Source organism: Xenopus tropicalis, chromosome 8 (assembly GCF_000004195.4).
Source record: "Xenopus tropicalis strain Nigerian chromosome 8, UCB_Xtro_10.0, whole genome shotgun sequence".
Taxonomy (NCBI): Eukaryota; Metazoa; Chordata; class Amphibia; order Anura; family Pipidae; genus Xenopus; species Xenopus tropicalis.
The window spans coordinates 36,704,043-36,716,211 of NC_030684.2; the positions used below are offsets into that span (position 1 = coordinate 36,704,043).

The following is a 12,169-nucleotide window of genomic DNA, read 5'->3' on the forward strand; positions in this document are numbered from 1 at the left end:
TAAAGCAGTAGAGAAAGTAGGAAAGAGGGAGACAAGCACGCCAGGTAATTAACAAGGTTTGTGCAGATAGGCATGCAGCTCAGATGGCCTCAGATTGGGTTGGACATGCTTTTGCTATTTATCAATTTCTGTTTAGGGAGCCCAGGATTAACCAGCTTTTCCCAGAAGATAAGAGATGGTGCTGAGCTGGATTTTCATTGCAGTAAAATTGTTAATTTTTTGCATAAAAGAGTATTTATAGGTAATGCAGGCTCTGATGTGACTTTATGCCACAATCCTTATTGGGAATACTGTCATGGGAAAAACAATCATTCAGTCATCAGTTAATAGAGCTTCTCCAGCAGAATCCTGCATTAAAATGCATTTTTCAAAAACTCAAACAGATTTTTTTATATTTAATTTTGAAATTTCACATGGGGCTAGCCATATTCTTCATTTCACAGGATGAACAGTCATGTGACTTGTGCTCTGATAAACTTCAGTCACACTTTACTGCTGCACAGCAAGATAAGCAGCCGATAAGCAGAACAATGGGAAGGGAGCAAGATAGCAGATCCCAGTAGGTATCAGAATAGCACTCAATAGTAAGAAATCTGAGTACGGCTTGGGACTCCTCCAGTTACATGGGAGTAGGAGAAACAATAGTTTACCAGTTCTAATGTGTAGCGCTGGCTCCTTCTGAAAGCTTAGACTCAGGCACAATGCACTGAGATGGCGCCTACACACATTTGTTGGTTCAACATTTTAATGTTGAGTGAATTATTTGCAATGTAAACAGTGTAATTTCGAAATAACAAGTACACAATCATGACAGAATACATTTAAAGCTAACACCACACCAGGCACATAAAACACAGGCCCAGAATCACTCCTAACAGCTTTCTGATGTGCCTGCACCTGCAGTTAGAAACAGGACATGGAGCAGACTTTAGCGCAGAACTAGGGGCGGGCCAAGCCGACCGGTCGGCCAACTCCGCCCACCTCTCCGAACGGAGGAGGGGCGGTGCCATTAGATCGGTCATTGCCTCCGCCGCTAATGACAAGCGGCAGAGGCAATGACAAAGTAGCACTTGGGGTAGGCAGGAGAGGCTCCTGCCTGGTGCCCCTCAATCGTTGCACCCTAGGCAGCTGCCTCTTCTGCCTACCCCCAGTTCCGGCCCTGCGCAGAACGTGCAAGTATGCATTTTGGCAACAAAATCTGCTGTGTGTGCAGCCAGGCCAACATAGTGCCTCCAGGTTCAGGTACATCAGAAAGCTGTTAGGGGGTGTAGAGGCAGATTCTAGGCCTGCATTTATCCATGGGCTGAGAATCCGCATGGTGTGATGCTAGCCTAAGGGGGATAATAATGAGCTTGAACAAAAAAGCTCAGATCCACTAAGTGATAAGTGCATTAGGCACAATAATCTTGATATGCAGATGGGGCTTATCCCAGTAATACTGATATGCTAAATGTGGGTTGCTCTCGTCTGACAACAGATCCCCGGATTTAAACTCACATTTAGAATGGAAGCTGGTGAGCTAATAGAATTCAATACTAATTTTAACTTAATTTTCATTGTCTTCTTTTTTTTAATTTATCTAAACTCTCTTAGCCACCTACGGAAGTGGTTATATTTAATAACATTGAGGGGTAGATTTATCAACTTTCTGATTTTAGTTGTTTTAGTCTTTTGTTTTTTTGAAATCAGGAAAAAACTTGTTTCCACTAAAACCATGAATTTCTAGTCATTTATTAAAAGATCCAAATATAAAAAGCACAGACAAAATAAAATGCAGAATGAAAACGAAAATTTGTTTTCGGAAGAATTTTTGTGCACTTACAAAAAAAAACAAAAAACCCCAAATGAAATAAGGATTGTAACAGTTTGACTAGGACAACACCCATAGCCTTTTACGTGAACGTGATAGCTTTTAGATGGTGTAGTTTTGTCTTTTTTTTTTTTTTTTTACATGTTTTTTTCACAAGCTTTTTTGCTAATTAGAAAAATCCACGATTTGTAGCACTAAAAACCACAATTTATGAAAACAACAAAAAACACTAATGTTAGAAAATGGGACCCTTAATGTTGCTTTATTTGCCCATGACAGCTTATTTGCCCATCTATGGGGCCCTCTGACAGGCCTTCCCAACTGATATCTGGGTGGAAATCAGGAAAATATGGCGACTCTGGCCTGATACTGCCAACCTCAAGGTGGAAATGTTGGGGAAAGAGCTATAAATGTATGGCTAGCAAGGTAATCTGTAGAGAATCTGCAAACAAGCAGATCTCCCCCCTATATGAGCAGTATTGGGCTAATATGATTGTTTGGCCCTTGGGTCAAATGAATGGATCACAAAGACTGGAATGCAGGCCACTGGGGCAAGAACCACATTAAAAAGCTGATGTGCTCTTTGCCCTGATGGGATTTCTAAACCAATCAATATCTGCCCATTTTTTTCAGCCTGTCAAAGGGCCCGATACACAACTTGGCCTAAAAGTGTCAAATCAGCATCTTTAATCTACCTGTGTATGGCCAGTTGGTCCGTGTGGTTCCTATCTAGCAATCTGTGAGGATCTGATTTTTTTATATTTATTATATGTAATAAATATTGTTTTTTTTTTTACAAAACCTCATCTTTCTGTTCTTTTCTACACTGAATGCAACTAAATGAATTTAGATGGTGTTTTTGAGTGTTTTTTTGTGCATTTAGTCTAAGCTAAACGTTTCTGTGCCCGTACTCGTAGCAACTTGTGAGTAACACCCTCAAACACAAACCAATGGATAAAGCTTCAATAACAGAACTGGTATAAGAACTGAGCAATTAAGAAATAAGAAGCTTTAGACTTACGCAGGGTGAATGTTTGTAACTGCCAAGATTATCAAATGTACGAGACTCTCTCTCTCCTTTTAGAGTGTCAGTCCTTATACACATTTTTTTAAAATATAACCCACTAGTGCACATTTGTATATCTCCTTCTAATCACATAATGTGACAATCTTACCCTGGTGCCTCAGTATGTGCAGTGATTCAGTAGTTAAAATCAACACAGGGATGTGTTACTCACATGATCTAAATAAATCACCCATCTAGTGTGTGGTACTACTACAAAAGTAGCCCCCTCTTTCACTTTTTTCTTTTTTTTTTTTGTGGGGTGTCAGAAAATGTACTCCCTATTTAGAGTCTGCTTCCCTCAGGCGCAAAACAGTGGCAGACAACCCCCATCCTTTTTTATTCTACTGAATGGCAACTACATATGCGAAAAAATGCTAGCTGGAGCATCTGGCCATTGAGGTACACCTGTGTGTGCTCGTCATTTGCTGGTATAATAAGCAGTAAGGTGTGGTGACAGGCGGATGGCAGCAGTTTGTCCACCACTATTCTCCGTAGGGTAGCAGCGCATAAAATACCCAGATTGATAGATGAATGTCAGTCTATTAGAATTCACTTGGTAGCTTTATAAATAACAAGCAGCAAAATATCCTGTCTACCAGTAGGCTTAAACTGAATATTTCACTTCTTCCATGAAGGTGATTAATGATTTAGACAGCATTATAAAAAGTTCCAGTGCCACCCTAAGCTCAGCAGCGCAGTGTATGCACCAATCATGGAATACAAATGGACCTCACTACCCTGCAGCTCCGCCACTGCATTTAGCCAGAAAGTATCTGGGAGAGGCGAGGGAGGCTACCTCCCCTAGACACAGGCCCTAGGGTGCCTATGTGGTAAATGTGGCTCTGGATTCAGAAATCTGTTAGCATTGTTGGAAGGCTTATTTACTCATTTTTGTGTAAAAATTAAACTGCAACAAAACTTACGCAACTTTTTTTTTTTTTTTTTTTTTTACACAATCTTTTTTTCCCCTGAAGCTTATTTATGAAAAAACTCAAACCGAATAGTGGTGGTCGCATTTTGGCGAGGAAGAAAAGTCACACACCATCCAAAATCACATTGTTCTGTCCATTTTCAATGAGGCCGAAAACCCCAAAATATTTTAATAAAGTGGGGAAATGAATAAATAAAGTTGCTTGTTATAATTCCCATTAACATCTATAGAAACAGAGCAGTAAGCACCTCTAGGTAAAAAGATAGCTTAATAAATTGGCCCCTAGGTCTTTCATCAAACCGTAACCATGATCATCTAGTTACATAGTAGCAAAAAGTTACACAGTACTTTATAGTAATTAAAATGTTTAAAATGTGTGTTTGAGAGTTTTAGCAAAATGCGTTTGAATGATTAAGCATAAGGAGCCACATTTATGGATATTTGCATGCGTAAGGGAGCAGCTATGATGGCTATGAGCCAGACAGTAATGCAACAGTGCCTTGTAGTGTGCAAACTGTCAAGGAATATAAACACAGAATGATGGTTTTTCTTCAGGAAGTGTAATCCACTCACCGATCTAAAAATTTTGCTCAGTATTATTGGCCAATATAACCCTCTGGACATCTTTGCACTTTCCCCATTTTGAGCAGTGGTTTCCTTTTAATAAAAAAAAAAAAGAAAGCTTTCATGCTGTATCTTTCCATTTTTAGAGAAAACACGGCATGACCAACTTTCTAAATATTAAAACGGTTGATCAGACATATTTTGTTTGTGCTACATTGGGATCTATAATCCAAGATATAAATGCAGTCACACACACACTCTAATCATAGTCTATGGTGATTTTGGTAATCGAGTCCAAATTTGACTTTTCACCTCCAACTCTACCATGAACAGAACTGAGATGCTTTTTTAGAGCCGATTTGTGTTTAAAATCCATATCACAGCAATTGCACTTGTATGGCCGATCGCCACTGTGGATGTTCAGGTGATCTTGGAGAGTGCTCTTAGCGGTAAAAGTTTTTAAGCAAACGGAGCATTGGAAGGGCCTGATACCCATGTGGCCGCGGATGTGCCGGTTTAGGTTCTTCTTCTGAGTGAATGTTTTTCCGCACTGCAGACACAGAAACAGTTTATGCATCTTTAGGTGGCGCATGTAGTTCTCCAAGTGTAAAAAACCCCGAGGGCACTTGGGGCACTGGTGCCGCCATGAGGAGACTCCTTCAGTCACTGTCTGTAGGCAATGCACCATCCCAGATCCTGGATCCCCTCCTTCTTGGAAGGTTTGAAACTGATTTTCAGGCACGTCAACCATGCGGTTTTCTACAGTTGAGTTGATTGAACTGTGCTGGGTTTCGGAGAAAAACATGTTTGATTTGGAAGAGGTGCACGGCTGGGGGAACTGTTCAGTGTCTGCATTGCTAGCACTCTCGGGAAGAGAGTCCATCCTGAAAATACAAATGTCATTGTCCTTGTAGTCAATTTCCACAGATGAGATATCATTTTTTTCAGATATGGGGCTGTGTATTCGCCCCTGTTCGTTATCTTCCTTCTTGACCTGGAAATCTAGGTTTAAGGGGCTGTCCTCAGACAGTTCAATAATCTCACAGTCTTTGTCCAGGCTGTCTGCAGTCTCAATCTCAGCAAGACCAGAAGGATCCTTTGATAAGGGCTGAGTTTCTGGCTCATTTTTTAAGTACTGAGAAAGTGCATCTGTACATTTCTCAACTATGTGCACCATTTGCAAATAGCTAGCTGCAGTCAAATATTTTAAAAGCTCTTTCTTTTTCACCTCCAGGACTCCCGTGTAGCAGGATAACAGTAGCTTTTGCCCTACCTCCGCATTCTGCAGTATAGTTATATGCACTTGCCTAGACTGATTCAGCAAGAACTGGTCCCTCATGAACGTAGAACAAGCAGCAAAGACAACTTTATGGCCATGAAACTCAGCATCATTGATGTAGATGGAAACATCACAAAACAAATTCTGTTCCCTCAAAATATTCATCTTGTGCAGGACACCATCTCCTTGCTGCTCAAACCGAAAGTGCAAGATGTCAGAATCAGACATGGTGATGGCTCTAAAAAGAGAATATAATTGTTAGTAAAGTGTTTAGACTTAAGCTGGCCTTACACGCAACAATATAATCGTATGAAACTTCATTTGGCAAGATTTTCAGACCATGTGGGGGCTCCGAATTACCTTCATAGTTATTTTCATACCATGACAATCTCCAAACAACAGATGCCATTGTACTGCCCCCCAGCTGCCTATCGCACCCCCAGTGGAAGCCTATGGGCAGCTAATATGGACTTTTCTCCATAACTGTTGCATTACTGGGCAGGTCCAAACCACATATAAAGCAGACTGTATGGTTCCCAGACCCAGGAATCATTTAGCCTATTGAGACTATAAGCCCTCAGTACTTTCTATTCCATATACATACATACTACTGATTTTATTTTTGTTTCTGCATTTCCCTTTAAACACTCAGGGGTGTGCCTAGCCTGGTACCTGGCAACAATATAGATGCACTTGGCACAACCCAATGTGCTGGCACATACGCACACCTTCTCCTACCACTGCCACTGCTACCTGGGCACTCACACATAACTCAAATGCCCACATCACCGCCCCTGTCAGGCTAAGTCCCATGATCCTCTGCGAAGCGCCAGGCCACACTGTAAAAGCCCCAAAGGCGCCCGAGAAGAGGGACAGGACCGATGCCATTATCCTCCCCAGCTCCCCGTCTCTCACCTCCCGGATCCAGGCCATCAACAGCTAGAACGGAGCAGGTTTTGGGGGGTGGTGACGTCACAGCCATGTGACCAAGAAGTGGGCGGAGGAACATGACGCCATATAGGGAAGTGTTTAGCCCAGTCGCAGTTAGGATTACATTTACAGTTCCATTTTAGAACGTGTCTAAAAATCTATAGTACCTCCTCCTCTCTTCGCCACCTAAAGTCTCACCGCTGCTAAGAAATCTATTTACAACCCCCACTACTGCTGTAACAGTTCGACCATTCCCTCTATCTTTTTCCTGACAGGTCCCGGCTTCCTCCAATCACCCTCCTTCCGGTGATGTCATGCAACCTTCCTCCATCATTCTTATGGGCTACAGAACCTTCCCTCCTCCATTCCCCCTGATCGCTCATCTCATAGGTTTCCTGCAATGTCGCCCTCCTACTACACCTTGCAAACCGCAGGGCTGGCGGAGGATAAACGATTCTGGGGCATGTATGAAGTCGCAGGGAGGAGGATGAATGGGGAATCCGTGACCTGTCAGGAGAAAGTAAGAGATCGCTTAGCTGTAAGCAGCAGCAGGAGTGGACGTGCCGTAAGGATTTCCTAGCAATACTGATTTAAAAGGTCAATATTGTTAAGAAATCTTATCTCCCTTACTGCTGGCAACAGTTATGCGCAATCTCTTTGCTTTGAGCTGTCAGGTTTTCTCAATTCGCCCTACTTCCTGTCATGGCACCCTTTCTTCCGGTTCAAGGCAGCGTTTCCCTGGCCCCGCCTCCTTGCGAAGTCGTACTTGCTCTGCTCCATCATTCCTGTGGGCTGTGGCAGTATCGCCTCTCCATTTGCCCTGCTTTCTCAGCCCACAGCCCTCCGCTTGTGGCGGCATCCAATGGCCCCTCCTGCTGTAATAATTATGTTAATAAAATAATAAAAATACATATGTTGCATTAATGCTTAAAATCCTTTTATAATACTGTCCTTACAAAGTGTCATCCAGCCAAGAGCACTTTAATGTAAATAGGACTGTTGGGGGACATAGTGATCTATTACAAGCCCAGAGTATCTATATAGGGGAGCACAGGGTGAGGCATATGGGACTGTGGGCGACTTAAAGTGTCCCCAGTTAACTGGGAGTCCCACAGAAATCCCTCCCGGGCTCCCGATACCTGTAAATTCCTCCTGAATTCCCACTGCTGTGGCCATTCTGTGTTGGTGTACATGCACAATGATATATTACACATGCACAATGATATATTACACATGCCCACACCAGACTGGTGCCATAAGAAACAATTCCCCAGGAGCCCATCTCCCAGGGACATCTCCGGGGAATACAGTGCCACCAAGTTCAGGGCCTGCTAAGCTCATAGGCCTCAGAATTTTGAGAGAGTGTGCCAACAGCAGCGACTCTGGTACCCAATGCTGCCCCCCCTCTCTCCTGCTCAGAGCCTCTTTGTTTGAAAAGAATGGTGCCCTTTCTGCCCAATGACTGTACGGCTTGAGTGGTGTAGTGGGAAGAGCAGCTGTGTGTCCAGTGGTCTCTTGTTGCAAAGATGGGAATTGAACACAAGACTTTGTGCTTTGTAGTTGGTTGCCTTAACCACTGGGGCCTTTTTGTTTAAAAAGAATGGTGCCCTTTCTGCCTAATTTGCCAAATGACTGCACGACTTGAGTGGTGTAGTGGGAAGAGCAGCTGTGTTATAAGATGAAGGTTGGAAGTTCATACCTGCTTCATCTTTTGTTACTATATGCTTTTGGTACATTGACTTTGCTTCGTCATCATCATGAAGAACCATGAGCCATCAATTATTTAAGGTTTTCTGCGTGTTTCCAGTGGCCTATGGCTTAAGGCGGCTGCCTTATGGTGGCTTTTCTTTTATTCTCTCTTTTTGGGATGTTTTTGTTAGAGTAAATTTGCTTTATCGTGATGAAGGACCACTAGCCAACAAATATACCCAACCTGATCAAAAAAGGACCACTAGCCAACAAATATACCCAACCTGGTCAAAAAAGGACCACTAGCCAACCAACGTGCCCAAAGAAGGACCACTAGCCAACAAATATACCCAACCTGGTCAATGCCTCCATCAGCCTAGAGGTTAAGGTGGCTGCCTTGCCAACATAAAGTTCAAGTCCCACCTCTGACACATTGAGGTGGGGCCAGGCTTCTCATCCAGTGGTCTCTTATTGCATGGGTGGGAATGGAGCCCAGGACCTTGTGCTATGTAGGTTCTTGCCTTAACTGTTACTCTATTTGCCGGGGCCTTTTTACTTGAAAAGATTGGTGCCCTTTCTGCCTAATTTGCCAAATGTCCATACAGCTTGAGCGCAAGAGCAGCTGTGTTGTAAGATGAGGTTTGGAAATTCAATTCCTTCTTCATCTCTTGTTACTAAATGCTTTTGGTACATTGACTTTGCTTTGTCATCATCGTGAAGAACCATGAGCCATAAATTATTTAAGGTTTTCTGTGTGTCTCCAGTGGCCTAGGGCTTAAGGTGGCTGCCTTATGGTGGTTTCTGTTTTGTTCTCTCTTTTTGGGGTGTGTTTGTTAGAGTGAATTTGCTTTATCATCATGAATGACCACTAGCCAACAAATATACTCAACCTGGTCAAAAAAGGACCACTAGCCAACAAATATACCCAACCTGGTAAATGCCTTCAGCAGCCATGGGGTTGAGATGGCTGCCTTGCCAACATGAGGTTCAAGTCCCACCTCTGACACATTGAGGTGGGGCCAGGCTTCTAATTCAGTGGTCTCTTGTTGCATGGGTGGGAATTGAACCAAGGACCTTGTGCTATGTAGGTGGCTGCCTTAACCGCTAATTTATTTGCTGGGGCCTTTTTGTTTAAAAAGAATGGTGCCCTTTCTGCCTAATTTGCCAAATGACCTTATGGCTTGAGTGGTGTAGAGGGAAGAGCAGCTGTGTTATAAGATGAAGGTTGGAAATTCAATACCTGCTTCACCTCTTGTTACTATATGCTTTTGGTACATTGACTTTGCTTCATCATCATCATGAAGAACCATGAGCCATCAATTATTTAAGGTTTTCTGTGTGTCTTCTGTGGCCTAGGGCTCAAGGCCGTTGCCTTTAGGTGGTTTCTGTTTTGTTCTCTCCTTTTGGAATGTTTTTGTTAGAGTGAATTTGCTTTATCATCATGAAGGACCACTAGCCAACAAATATACCCAACCTGGTCAAAGAAGGACCACTAGCCAACAAATATACCCAACCTGGTCAAAGAAGGACCACTAGCCAACAAATATACACAACCTGGTCAAAGAAGGACCACTAGCCAACAAATATACCCAACCTGGTCAAAGAAGGACCACTAGCCAACAAATATACCCAACCTGGTCAAAGAAGGACCACTAGCCAACAAATATACACAACCTGGTCAAATAAGGACCACTAGCCAACAAATATACCCAACATGGTCAAAGAAGGACCACTAGCCAACAAATATACACAACCTGGTCAAAGAAGGGGCACTTGCCAACAAATATACACAACATGGTCAAAGAAGGGGCACTTGCCAACAAATATACCCAACCTGGTCAAAGAAGGGGCACTTGCCAACAAATATACACAACCTGGTCAAAGAAGGGGCACTAGCCAACAAATATACCCAACCTGGTCAAAGAAGGGGCACTTGCCAACAAATATACACAACCTGGTCAAAGAAGGACCACTAGCCAACAAATATACCCAACCTGGTCAAAGAAGGGGCACTAGCCAACAAATATACACAACCTGGTCAAAGAAGGACCACTAGCCAACAAATATACCCAACCTGGTCAAAGAAGGGGCACTTGCCAACAAATATACACAACCTGGTCAAAGAAGGGGCACTAGCCAACAAATATACACAACCTGGTCAAAGAAGGGGCACTAGCCAACAAATATACACAACCTGGTCAAAGAAGGACCACTAGCCAACAAATATACTCAACCTGGTCAAAGAAGGGGCACTTGCCAACAAATATACACAACCTGGTCAAAGAAGGGGCACTAGCCAACAAATATACACAACCTGGTCAAAGAAGGACCACTAGCCAACAAATATACCCAACCTGGTCAAAGAAGGGGCACTAGCCAACAAATATACCCAACCTGGTCAAAGAAGGACCACTAGCCAACAAATAAACACAACCTGGTCAAAGAAGGACCACTAGCCAACAAATATACCCAACCTGGTCAAAGAAGGGGCACTAGCCAACAAATATACACAACAAATATACACAACCTGGTCAAAGAAGGACCACTAGCCAACAAATATACACAACCTGGTCAAAGAAGGACCACTAGCCAACAAATATACCCAACCTGGCCAAAGAAGGGGCACTAGCCAACAAATATACACAACCTGGTCAAAGAAGGACCACTAGCCAACAAATATACACAACCTGGTCAAAGAAGGGGCACTTGCCAACAAATATACACAACCTGGTCAAAGAAGGGGCACTTGCCAACAAATATACCCAACCTGGTCAAAGAAGGGGCACTAGCCAACAAATATACACAACCTGGTCAAAGAAGGGGCACTTGCCAACAAATATACACAACCTGGTCAAAGAAGGGGCACTAGCCAACAAATATACACAACCTGGTCAAAGAAGGACCACTAGCCAACAAATATACCCAACCTGGTCAAAGAAGGGGCACTAGCCAACAAATATACACAACCTGGTCAAAGAAGGACCACTAGCCAACAAATATACCCAACCTGGTCAAAGAAGGACCACTAGCCAACAAATAAACACAACCTGGTCAAAGAAGGACCACTAGCCAACAAATATACCCAACCTGGTCAAAGAAAGGGCACTAGCCAACAAATATACACAACAAATATACACAACCTGGTCAAAGAAGGACCACTAGCCAACAAATATACACAACCTGGTCAAAGAAGGACCACTAGCCAACAAATATACCCAACCTGGTCAAAGAAGGGGCACTAGCCAACAAATATACCCAACCTGGTCAAAGAAGGGGCACTAGCCAACAAATATACCCAACCTGGTCAAAGAAGGACCACTAGCCAACAAATATACCCAACCTGGTCAAAGAAGGACCACTAGCCAACAAATATACCCAACCTGGTCAATGCCTTCAGCAGCCTAGGGTTTAGGACAAATCATTTGGAGATTGATTTTTTTATAGTTGCTTTTTACTCAAAGAGGATATGATTGTCATTGCCTCTTATCTTCGGTATATTTGGTACAAACTCCTTTCTCCTTCCATCTTGCAGATCCACTCAGGCGTCCAAATAAAAACACAAGTCTCTTAGCAGTAAAATGGCTACAAGGAGAGTTATTTACAAAGTAAAGTCCGAAAGTTTTACACAGTTTGATTGAAGAAGTAGAGATCCAGAAGTTGCAGGGAGGCTGCCTTTGAAGTCACACCAAATAAGGGTATGAGCATTTACCCACAGCACCAACACCAACTTATAAGGGCAGCAGGAGAGGACAATAAATCAGAGGAGAAAGGTAATGCTGGTAAAATGCCCTGAAGTTCAAACTGATATCAAAAGCACATGTGCATATGAGCATTCTCAGTTCCATGGGCGCTGCTAGTCATTGCCCCTTATTGCGGGTAAGTAATTCCACAACAAACTAT

At 43.0% G+C, this 12,169-nt stretch overlaps 1 protein-coding gene across 5 annotated transcripts; it reads right to left on the bottom strand.

Annotated features, from left to right (window-relative positions):
• Positions 1 to 1,715: 1,715 nt before the first annotated feature.
• Positions 1,716 to 7,375, bottom strand: zbtb6 (zinc finger and BTB domain containing 6). Of its 5 annotated transcripts, none has more exons than XM_031906811.1 (2): positions 7,275 to 7,375; positions 1,716 to 5,888 (listed from the first exon to the last, which is right to left on the bottom strand). In XM_031906811.1, the coding sequence occupies exons 1-2, from the start codon at positions 7,361 to 7,363 to the stop codon at positions 4,631 to 4,633; spliced, it is 1,347 nt and encodes a 448-aa protein (XP_031762671.1). In that variant the 5' UTR covers positions 7,364 to 7,375; the 3' UTR covers positions 1,716 to 4,630.
• Between the last annotated feature and the right edge of the window lie 4,794 nt (positions 7,376 to 12,169).